General features: G+C 36.9%; 1 protein-coding gene across 1 annotated transcript in view; it reads left to right on the forward strand.

Moving 5' to 3' along the window:
- The window catches only part of ADGRA3 (adhesion G protein-coupled receptor A3), a 130,242-nt gene that overhangs the window by 93,387 nt on the left and 24,081 nt on the right, over positions 1 to 12,774 (forward strand). Inside the window, 4 exon segments of the mRNA XM_023223049.2 lie at positions 834 to 995; positions 3,953 to 4,156; positions 11,040 to 11,253; positions 11,463 to 11,671. Of these exon segments, the coding sequence (XP_023078817.1) occupies positions 834 to 995; positions 3,953 to 4,156; positions 11,040 to 11,253; positions 11,463 to 11,671 (789 nt within the window).

The raw sequence follows: 12,774 nt of genomic DNA on the forward strand, positions 1-12,774 counted from the left end.
TTCTTTTCTTTTCTTTTCTTTTTTCTTTTCATTTCTTTTCGTTCTTTCTTTCTCTTGTCTGCCTGCCTTCCCTTCTTCCCTTCCTTCCCTTCCTTCCCTTCCTTCCCTTTCTTTCTCTCTCTCACTCTGTCACCCAGGCTAGAGTACTGTAGCACTATCTCAGCTCACTGCAACCTCTGCCTCCCAGCTTCAAGCGATTCTCCTGCCTCAGCCTCCCGAGTAGCTGAGACTACAGGCATGGGCCACCATGCCCAGCTAATTTTTTTTGTATTTTTGGTAGAGATGGGGTTTCACCATGTTGGTTAGGATGGTCTCGAACTCGTGACCTCAAATGATCCACCCGCTTCGGCCTCCCAAAGTGCTGGGATTACAGGTGTGAGCCACCACACCTGGCTGGCAGTGTGTATTTCTTAATAATAATAGTTTGATTTAAGCTAATGCATGCACAAAAAGGAAGTGTTTATAAATGGTTTTCTAGATGAACAGTCAAGATCTTTTTATTCTGGTATTGTATGACTTCCTTTCCTTCCCTTTAATTAATCTAATTGCCTTTCTTTTCCTCCATTCGAGATACCACCTGGCAATCTTTCCACCAGTGATGTGGTGGCCACTTACATATGCTCTTTTGAGCTAAGTATTACTAAATGGCTATACTTGAATGAACTGTTCGTATCTGAAGATGTTTTCATGAGAAACAAGTAAAGTGCCTGTTGAGTTCTCATGTGGAATTTGAGACTGAAGGCCAATCTCACTGTCTCATTAGGATTTTGATTCTACGAAATAGTTCATGGTGGTTTTAAAGATCTTTCTTTTTTCTCCTGAACCCCTGCTAGCTAGGTGACGTGATGGTTGACATTGCAAGTAACATCATGTTGGCTGATGAGCGTGTCCTGTGGCTGGCGCAGAGGGAAGCTAAAGCCTGCAGTAGGATTGTGCAGTGTCTCCAACGCATTGCGACCTACCGGCTAGCCGGTGGAGCTCATGTTTATTCAACAGTAAGTGTAACATTATCATAGACTCCTGGGAAAAAAAGTGCATTTCACACAGCTCTCACCCGAAAGAGATGGGTCTCTTCTCTATTATGGGGTAGATATCGTCTCTCACTGCTAATTATACAGAATTTCTGCCCTAAAACATTTTATGAGTTAATTTTGCTTTTGAGTAATGTTTTCTTGGGAACTGGAAAATACTTTCTTAATCTGTAATTTGAATGTTTCTCACTATCTAATCCACTGAAACTGTTTCTGCAATAGAAAATAAGAACACTATTGTATTGCCCTGCTGGCACATACCCATGGTACATCTGAGCTAATACTCTGTTCTGGGCCCTGAAGGATATTTTGAGAGGATGTCTGATTGTTTGCCCAGGTTTCAATCTCAGAAGAGAACTGGGATGCCCTCCAACATTTGTGAAGCTATTGGCATTTTCAGTCAATCCCACTCTTGGGGTAATGAGTTATTAATAAATAATGATCACTCAGTTATATAGTATTAAACATTACTTATGCTAAATTGAACTGTTGTAAATTTCTTTATATACTGCTTACTTTTTCATCCTAAAAAGGTGGTGAATACAGTAAATAATGTGATATTCCCTTTGATCTGGTCCTTGATTTTCATTTCCTAATTATTTTAGTGGGCTGACATAGTGTAGAATATTCTACACTTCCTCCTGTGATTTTACACAGTTCAAGATTACTATTTTCCTGTTGATTTCTGAGACCTTTTTTTTGATGTTACCATGTTTTATTGCTCCCTTTGCTCAATTAAGTTTAGTTATTTTTTCTGAATAATAAATAAAATGGAGCCTCAGCATGGCTACTGTCTTTGTTTTTTATTGCTGTGTTTTTTTTTTTTTTAATGTTTATTTATTTATTTTTGGGGATGGGGTCTTGCTCTGTCACCCGGGCTGGAGGGCAGTGGTGGGATGTCGGCTCACTGCAGCCTCCGCCTCCCATGTTCAAGCAGTTATCATGCCTCAGCCTCCCAAGTAGCTGGGATTACAGGCGAGCAGCACTATGTCTGGCTAATTTTTGTATTTTTAGTAGAGACGGGGTTTCATTATGTTGGCCAGGCTGGTCTCGAACTCCTGACCTCAAGCTATCCACCTGCCTCGGCCTCCCGGAAATGTTGGGGTTACAGGCGTGAGCCACCGTGCCCGGCTGGGTCACTGTGTTTGTAATGTAAGTCAGTGGAATTTCCCTCTCAGATTCATGAACTCAGTGGAAACTAGCTTGTCATATTTATGTCCACCTCGGCCATTTAGATCCATTTTAAATCTCATCCTTTAACCGTCCTTATTAATCAGCTGGAAGAACTTCCCCCCCTTTCTCTGAACTGCATTAGTTTTTCTGGGAACCCAAGGGTACAGTAAAGGTCATAGTAGGAATTTGCATACCGTCTCAACGTGTAAACAAAGTTCCAGGAGATGATACATCTACTTATAATAAGTAAAATGATATGGCTTCACAGGTGCCTCAAAATGACAGATTTCTTTCTTTCAACCAAGGTTTCATGTGTTGGGCATGATGACTGCTGCTTGTCAGAAGGTCTGGTGGTGGTTTATATGTGTCTTTGACTAGTAAAAAATCGGAATACACATTATTAACAAATAAGTTGAATTAATAAGACTTCACTATGTTTACATCGTGAGGCAAAAACTAATATAAAGATTCTTTATGTTTGAAAAGTTTGGGAACCACTATTTATTTTCTGTCGCATGCATTTGGACTTGCCAAATTCTACTTTACTTTTTATATTTTTAAATTTGTATCTCATTTCCTAATAGACTGTAAGCATCGTGCACCAAAGTTTCATGCTTTAAAGAAAAAGACATCTATATGTGGTACTTAGAATGGTGCCTTGCCTGTGGGATAGGCATATACTTAATCATCCTTAAAGGAGGGAGATGCCATGTTGTCCCTGGAATTTACACTAAATCACTAAATCCTGTCACCCTGCTGGATGTGAAGGTGTGGCTCCTTGTCACTTCTCACGCCCACTCTGTCCTCCAGCGAGTGGGCCTAGTGGTTGTCTGTATCGACAGGTCATATGTTTTGGTGGTTCCCCTTGGTTCACTCTTATTCCTGAATTCCTTTTCAACTCTAGGGCAGGTGCCATATTTTTTTTTTTTTTTTTTTTGGAGACTGAGTCTTCTCTGTTGCCCAGGCTGGAGTGCAGTGGCACAATCTTGGCTAACTGCAAACTCTGCCTCCCGACTTCAAGCAATTCTCTTCCCACAGCCTCCTGAGTAGCTAGGACTACAGGCGTGTGTCACTATGCCCAGCTACTTTTTTGTATTTTTAGTAGAGATGGAGTTTCACCATGTTGACAAGGCTAATTTGCTTTTTAAATCTGTTCATTTCCTACTATTTAAACTAACATCTCTCTTTCTTTTCTGAAGAAACAGCTTTGGAGAGAGTCTGTGTAAAGCTTTTATCGATGAAACTTAATGCAAAGAGTTAATGGTTAATGATCTTCCTGTAAAAGGAAAAAGTGAATATGGCCAGATGTGTCGAGTGCTTTTCCCAAACTCTAATATTTAGTTCTCATCCTTCCTGTAAGATGAGCATTTAGAGGGTCCACTGATTTCTCTAGCTGAATTTTTTTTTTCAGGATGATTCCATTTTTAGCTTGTCGTTTCCTTCAAAGTGCTCCTTCAATTATTTTTAATTGACTTCTTAGACCTGATCTTCCGTACTTCATGACTTCTTCTTTTCCTCTTGTTTGGTCTCCTTTTCATTTTAGGACATCCTTTTCATTCCAAGGTCTTTCTTTTTTTTTTTCTTTTTTTTTTTTTCCTGCCAGTTACCTACACAGTGATTTTGTTTAGGAAGAACCTGGGCTTTCTGGTTTGGCTAATGCATAGTGTTCTGTGTTTGAAAAGTCTTTGAAAGTGCTTTTCCTTTGTGCTATAAATCGTTCATAACTCCTGTTTGATTGACTTTTGAAGTATTCACCCAATATTGCTCTGGAAGCTTATGTCATCAAGGCTACTGGCTTCACGGGGATGACCTGTACCGTGTTCCAGAAAGTGGCAGCCTCTGATCGTACAGGACTTTCGGATTATGGGAGGCGGGATCCAGACGGAAACCTGGATAAGCAGCTGAGCTTTAAGTGCAATGTTTCAAATACATTTTCAAGTCTGGCACTAAAGGTATGTTACATTCTGCAATCATTTAAGACTGTTTACAGTTAAAGTAGAGTGCTCCGAATGTTCTGCTTTGCAAAATAACCTTATTAGAAGATTTTTTTGCAGGGAGGTAGGTATTATTGCTTTTTCTATTATTTTAAAGAAAACTCTAACCAGGAAGAACTGCATTACGACTTTCATGGGCCCTAGGCGTTTTGGCCTTTGATTCCCTCTCTCCACATAAAAATATAAAAACTTACATTTTGTAACTGCAGTGGTACAAATGCAAATATCCTATTACATATTGAAATATTTTATTCAACTTATAAGTTTATTTTATTTTTTTGGCTCCTGATTTTAAGACAACAATATGTTTTCATGGGCCCCTGAAAGTATCATGAACCTTTGGCCCTGTGCCTGCCAAGCCTAGTGGAGAAGTCAACCCCGAGGCCAGGCATTTAATCAGGCAAGCTGTATATCAAAGTTTTTGGCAGAAAATACAAATATGTCATATATCTTTAAAAAAGAGTTTCATTGAAGCAAGCAAAATGAAAGCATTTTTACTGATTTTTAAAATTGGGGGTTTAGATATATTTGACTACACCATATTGAAGCAAATAGAGGAGGCACAACTCCAGCATCCTAATGGAAGCTAATTTTTTTCACTTACCTTTCTGTGGGCATGTGTAATTGTATTCTCTGGGGTTTTCAGTCTCACAGTACCTTATTTCTGTCTTGTCCCTGAATAATATCACAAACAATATTCCAGTCATTTTAATGGCTGCATAATAACCGATCCAACAGGTGTCAGGTGTTCCGGTTTAGTGTGAGCACTCAATAAATATTGAATGAGTGAACGAATTAGTGTATTTTTGTATACTTTTTCTTGGTGACCACCATTAAAGAGAGCCAATTTGCTAAATTTAGAAAATCCCAACTGCCCAAGAAAATCTCAACTAGGTCAGAGTGTCTGATAATAGTATATTTACTTGATACCCTATACTCAGAGGAAAATTGGCAAGATTTGCCTGTTAATATTGGTGCTAAGGGAGTATTTGATGCACTGTGCCACACTCCTTTGGACCTGCTCAGCTTTCCTTATTGTGTCTTATATTAGGAAAAACAAAACAAAACAAAAACCACAAACATACTATGAAAGCCTAGAAACAGCAACACATAGAAGCCCATGAGAGAAAGGTGTGTTTTTTGAGGAATACTTAAAATTGATGAACACTTCTGTCTTAGATGATCACAGTTGGTAGAAAGGGATTAAAAATGATGAAACCCTACATTACATCAATTTCACAACGTACCCCTCTGGGTAAGGAGAGTTTCTACTTGCTAAAGTAGAAAGCTTTAGATGGACACTCAGATTTGTCAATTTCATGCTATTCTATCCTTTTAAGATCATCCTGTAGCCAGAGAGCAAGGACACATTACATTATTCATGCTTCATAAGTGGACACGATTAAACTGAATGAAAAAGGAACACATCCCTCATGACACAAAATTAGTTAAAAATTCTAATATTAGTGGCATAAAACATGCTTAAGCTTTAGCACTTGAACAGAAAACTCTCTTTACATTTTACATTTTATACTAGGGCAATTTTTGCTTTTTCTTCGCATCTTTTTTTTTTTTTTTTTTTTTTAAATCCCTTGACTATACTAACTAGAAAACCTGAACATCCAAAAACTGATTGCACTGCCTTTAAATGGGGGCATATGCTGGTATGTGAAGTTAAACCTGTAAAGAGGCAGTCATTACTTAGCAGTAGGTGCCTCCTTGATTTGCTTCCTGCATATTTCAGAATCTCTGTCCTTCCTGCTATGCTCCCTCCTCAGCCTGCTTCAGACTTCCATCCTGTATTGCCCAAATCATGGTAACTTCCTAGTTAGTCTCTGTCTCTAGGCTGTCCCTTAAAAATTCACCTTTCTCACCCAGATTGGTCTGCCTAGGGCTGACATTCGGCTGACATGTATCAGTACAACGATGCCACTTAGTAAAATATTGAAATACTTCCTTACTATTTAGCAAATAGCTGAGTGCTTCCTCAGCCCTCCTGGTGCTTCTGTTGGGACCACCACCCAGACCTCTCTTTTCACCATTTCACACTTGAAGGCCTGATGCCTGCAGAACAGGAGGCCTCTGGGAGCCTTCCCTTCTGTGCAGGCTGTTCTGATTGTCAATGCCTGTGCCATTTCAGGTTGTTGTGAGCATTCTACCTAGATCCTCCCCAAATGGAAACTGACCTTGTACACCCCTTCATAAATGTCTCATGTCTATCCAGAGTCTGTTGAGTAGCTTTATCATTTGACATCTTCCCTCTCTCCCCACAGTACTTCCCACCTCTCCCTTTTATCCAGCAACAGCAAACTTTCCTTGGTTCCTCTCCCTACCACCTGTTCATTCACAAGGCTTGTGCTAATTCTCCTACTCGAATCCCTACTCCTCCCCTCCCTTCCCAGCTCCTTGGTGGTAACACCCAGCAGAAATGTCACTCCAAGAAATTTTGCCTAATCTCATCCAGTTCTCCACTCCCACCCACCCTTGTCTTCTTTATTTTTCTTCCTCGTTTTTCCCATAATGCCTTGTTCATCTCTCATTACCTGTCACAGGTGGGAACCTGGGAACCAAGATGGGTTTATTGGTTGCCTGAGGGTAGGCCTAGTGCTGGAGTCATCAGTGACTTCATACCTGGCTTCATTTCGTCACCAGTTGGTGACATAGTTGCCAACTTGCCTCTTACTGACAGCATCAAATCTCTTCCAATTTTTTTCTCAATGAAATGTTTTCTTTCACTGTGGTTACCATAGTTCAGATATGTTAGCATCACCAAGTGGTACCTGTTTTCAGTAAACTACTTTACTTTTACTGAGGGCTTTGGAAATTAGCTGGTGTTTTGAGTTCAGCTGTATTGTAGCCACAAAGGAGAAATAATTAGTTTGTTATACTTCACCTGACTAGAATTTACAAATCAGTTTTTCTTTACACATCCCAGACATCTAGAGATTCAGTCCAGCTGAAGTCTCTGAATTTTTCAGTGATACAGTGGTGGAGCGAGCTGCAGTGAGAGGCCATATGATACGATGACTAAGACTGTGGTTTCTCTGCAGCCAGACAGTCTGGGTTCAGGTTCTCTCCCCAACTTAACAGCTGTGCAAATGTGGGCAACTACCTTAACCTTTCTGAATGTCAGTGTCTGGGCTGTTACGCAGATCATGAAATGGTACTTAATTCGAAGGGTTGTTGAGAGGGTTAAATGAGGTAGATAAGTAGACATTCACCGCAGTGCCTGGCACAGAGTAAGCACTCAGTACGTATTAGCTCTTATTGTTTTGTTGCTGTTGTTACCTCTCCTTTGTTAGACTATGAATTTTGGGGGAAAGGGACCACAGCGTACTTATTACATTGTATGTCTTCAGGCTCTGCATAGTTCCAAGCCCAGAGTAACTAAACATTCAATAAATGTCGAATAAAATTAACAGCCAAACTTAATTAGCAAAGAAAGTCAGTTAAAAAAATTAATTCTAAAGTCAAATGTAATTGCTATTAATCTTCAGCAGTGAGAAAATCAAAAGGCGGTTAATAATTATACACAAGAAAATAATTAGGATATGTTATAGTATCTGTTTAAAGTCAAGTAAGTGGTCAAGAAAACGTAAATAAATTAGTATTTTATTGTTTTGAATCAGACGTTTCTTTGGTTCATTCTGATTTTCATGTTAGAATTCTGTAGATTTTAACCCATAAAGATTTCTGAAAATTTTATTAACTACATAGTGGAGGAAGTCCAGATTTTTTGATAAGGAAAGATGTTAAAATCTAGTGAAAGGATTTGAATTAACCTCCATTACGCTTACCGTTTTCCTTTTAGCTTAATGTCATTGTAAATAATGAAATAGATGAATTTAGGAAAAAAAAAAAAAGCAGCTGTGTGGTAACAGTCATTTCATGTGTGTTCATATTTCATCAATTTTTAGTGTTAAAATGAACCCTGAAACTGAATGGTAGAAGTCGAAACATGATGACGTTCTAGATTATTCTTAGCAATTTAGTTAAGGCATTTCCTCTCCCCCAGTCCCCAGATAACCATCTTCCACGGTGCTGCAGTAACAGTGGTAAAAATATACCACCGACAGTTCCCTAGAGTTCCCTAGCCTTTTGTGCTTGTCATGGCCGTGATCCCATCTGGTCTTCACAACCATTTGTTAGAAAGATCATTAGCTGTGTTTTACAGACTCAGGTTAAACAAAATTGTGCAGTGTTAACCAGCTGCTAAATGGTGAGGCTGGAACCCAAATCCTTTCTTCTTTCAGATCCCATGTTCTCTCCATGGTATATGATTTTTCAATAATAAATACTGGAAACCGAAAACTTGTTTTTCCCAAAGGATCTTAAGAAGGATTTTTCTACTTTATTACCTCTTATTCATGTGTTTGTTATCTGTTTCCCTTGCTGTAATCCATATATTTTAAAATAAATACATGGTTAAATGAACTTACAAACTTTGTGCTCGCCACCCTCAGGCCAGGTGGAAGAAGGTATAATCATGATAGATGCACCAAATTAAGTAAGTGTTTTGCAGTGACTAATAGATTTACAACCTTTCTGTAAATACTGATCAACATTTATTTTAAAGAAATTAAATACACAAGTATTCCATTGTTACTATAAAAATCTAAACATTATTGATACGGCTGAAGTTTGGCTTATCGGCACCCTTAGGCCACTCTCTACATGCCAGGGAACCTGTAGTTATTTAGTAATGTTTGTATTGGACTTGGAAGGATATTTTAGAAGCCTTAAATATGTAATAACCATGAGTATATAGTTCTGGTCACCCAGTAATATGTCCATACTCCTGGTATTTTTCTGTACATGTTTTTTTTTTTTAATTGGTTTTACATATTTAAACCTGTGTAGGAGACCTTTTTTAACTTCTAGAAAGTATAGATGTTATTCCCTATTTTGACTTCCTTTTAAAAAATTTAAGTGACTTCTTTTAAATCAATTTGATTTATCATTACTAATACTTCCCCAAAGAGCTACACTTTGTTTTCAAGTCATTTTGTGTGTATAACAATATTATTTTATGAATTTTATAACATTTGAATTTTAATAAATGTGCATTATGTAATACTTTATCAGGACTTTGAACTTTTAACTAATCTATTTTCTCTCTTTGCCTGTGTCATTATGTACTTAGGAGAAATCTGTGTACTAAATAGAAATCTAGATTAGTGAATAAATTTATAATAAACTTTTTTTCACTTTAGATTATATTTGTGAGTGAGAATAGTGGGAACCTTTTCATGCATTTTCTCAAACATTTCTACTAAATATTTTCTTGGCATCTTCAATTTAAAAGTAATATTCAAACTTCTAAAATACATTGAAAAGATATTTATGGGTATCTGCTGTGATCTAACATTGTTAATTCTAAAGTCAGTCATTTGTTTTTAAAATAAACATGTCATACAGACATTGTTCATTTCACAAACAGCTATTTTAATCAAATGCAAGTGCTAGGAACTGTTAACATGGAGGTTTCAAAGAGTGAATGAGATTGACCGTACCCCAAATCCTCATACTCTAGTTCAAGGAGCAGACAGTGAGCCACACCACGGGGCTCCAAGTGTGCATTATGACTAACGTGTGCAGAGTATTGTGGGAGTCCAGAAGCGGGAGCAGCTAATCTGTAGACGCAGTATACTGAGGAGATGTAATTAACTGTCCAAAAAGCCTTATTTCAAGGACTCTGTATAAAGTCTTCCCCCTGGCTGCCCACCATTTTCATTCTAATCCACTTTCCATTACACCAATTCAAAAGTTTGTGAGACAAAAGAAGAGCGGATCGTTTCAGGTGGAGATGCTGGTCTGTGCAGTGAGCATGGTGGCATAAAAAGAATATAGGATAACTTAAATCAATAACCCAGTTTAGCTGTATTTTAGGTTGTGCTATAGGAGTGTTCAGGGGATACATCTGAGCAACAGATTTTCATCACATTATATGGTAAACTTAGGATTTGGGCTTAGTATTATTTAAACATTGCAGAACCAAGGTGTTATTTAAACTGGAATAACATGATTTGTTTCTTAAGGGGAAATTCTGGTGAATATGGAATTGGAAGAAGAGAGATTAGAGGCCAAGAGAAAGATTGTGTAATAAATTCTTCAACTATGGAATGTTTTTAGATGGTTAATTGTTCACTTCTTTGGTATATAGATTTTTTTACTGAATGCTGAATAATTTATTATCTAAAAATCCTCAATAAAGAAATCTGAAAAACATTCAGTCATCAGTAAGCATTTTCGGTTGTTCCTATTTGTTATTATTTTCTTTTCTAAATGTGTTTCCTAGTCTCAAGGAAATTTCTGCTAAGTGTACTGAATCTAAACCTCTATTATGTTTGTATAATTTCATTCTTTTGTTGTGTGACAGTTTGAATTCATCGTAAATCACCTTAAAGTTCCATAAGCCCAAATTAATTATACTCACATTTGTGATATGCTACATTTGAGCTTCTTTATCATATTTTATCATTGTAAAATTGATACAGCGTGATCGAGATTCTTGATCTGTTTAATGCTATCTACTTCAACATATAATATCATGGGAAAATTAACTTTGTAATTTGAAACACTTTTCTTGTTTACTTATTTAACTCTTTAGAGTTTGCATTTTTATTTTATACTTCTTTTAATCTATGTTGTTATGTGGTGTTGACATTTCACTTGACTGATTTTTTTTAACTATTAAATTTTGTATATACAATTAAAAAAATGAAGCCAACCTAATTAGACCACTTTTGTAACTATCTGACATATTTTTTCTGGTTTATATGTACTAATGTAGTGAGCTTATATATATATATGTATATTTTTTTTTTTTTTTTTTTTTCAGAATACTATTGTGGAGGCTTCTATTCAGCTTCCTCCTTCCCTTTTCTCACCGAAGCAAAAAAGAGAACTCAGACCAACTGATGACTCTCTTTACAAGCTTCAACTCATTGCATTCCGCAATGGAAAGCTTTTTCCAGCCACTGGAAATTCAACAAATTTGGCTGATGACGGAAAACGACGCACTGTAGTTACCCCTGTGATTCTCACCAAAATAGGTTTGTATGTGGCATATGTTCTCCTGTAGTAGTGGACAATAAGGCCTTAGAGTTGACTGTTCCTAAAAATGCTTATTTTAGTGTTTTCTCGTTTTAATGAGTCAGTAGCGAAAAAAGATCTTGCGGAGTACCCATTACTGTTTAAGTTGACATTTATAATTGTTTATGAAGTTTGTTTCAGAAATACTTTTATTTTCCATTTTCTCCAGATGGTGTGAATATAGATACCCACCACATCCCTGTTAATGTGACGCTGCGTCGAATTGCACACGGAGCAGATGCTGTTGCAGCCCGGTGGGATTTCGATTTGCTGAACGGACAAGGAGGCTGGAAGTCAGATGGGTGCCATATTCTCTATTCAGATGAAAATATCACTACAATTCAGTGCTACTCCCTTAGTAACTATGCAGTTTTAATGGTATGGCAGTTGTTAACTTTATGCATAAACACTATTCTAAATTTTTCCTATGCATAATTAAGTTCAAATGAAGTGTTTTTTTTTTTTATTTTTAACATAATTTGCTTCATTTGATTATATGAGATGATATGTGTTCTAATTCTGATTTTAAAGGGAAATTAAGTTACTACCAAGTGAATTGTATGGGATTGAATTTGGTATATAGGAATTTTAAATCAACTTTATAAGTCAATCAGTTCAGCTGGTCTTTGACCTTAAAACTTGGAGAGACTGTTTATACGGTCAGATTCCCTCTGCCCAGAAGCAGTGATTTCATTTGCCGAAGGATACACAGTGAGTAGTGAAAGAATATTTTCCTACTTTGCAATCTAGCAGTGTTTCCCGCTACATGTTGTAATTGTTAGACTCTCTTTGAATTTAGAATTAATCATGATAATTTCATTTTTGTCATTGCAAGTGACAGTATTGACACAAAGAATGTCTTTTCAGTTTTAGTGCCAATCAGTCTAGTGTTGTTTTCTGTTATTTGCCATTGTTAACGCTTATTACAGGTTGAGTCTTCCCTCTTTTTGGATTTTTTCCGATTTTGGAATATTTGCATTACACATACCAGTTCACCATTCGTAATTCGAAAATCTGAAATCCTCCAAGGAGCACTTTCTTTGAAAAGTTGTAGATTTTGGAACATTTTAGATTTAGGATTCTTGGGTTAGGGATACTCAACCTGTAATTGTTGGGGAGTAAAATAACAATTATTAATGTACAAGAGCAAGTGTTTTTATTAATGAGGTCTTTAAATGAATCTGACTCCTGAGCAGATAATTATGAAATAAACCATGCTAGTTCTTATTTTATATTGTAATTATTATAAATACTGACATCATGGAGTAGATTTAGAGTATAGTGGAAGGAATTACTAATGCGTGTGAAAGACATTTCCCAGGAATGGTTTGAGGTTACTCTGGGTGTGAGGAACTTCTACGTTATTTCTGATTCTAGCTGTAAATCTGTTTTCTAGAAAATGTTTTATCAAAGTGCTAAATACCTTGAAACATGATATATTTTACATTTCATGAATTTTTCTTTCTTTGAAAAAATAGCAT

This window comes from Piliocolobus tephrosceles, chromosome 3, assembly GCF_002776525.5.
Source record: "Piliocolobus tephrosceles isolate RC106 chromosome 3, ASM277652v3, whole genome shotgun sequence".
Taxonomy (NCBI): domain Eukaryota; kingdom Metazoa; phylum Chordata; class Mammalia; order Primates; family Cercopithecidae; genus Piliocolobus; species Piliocolobus tephrosceles.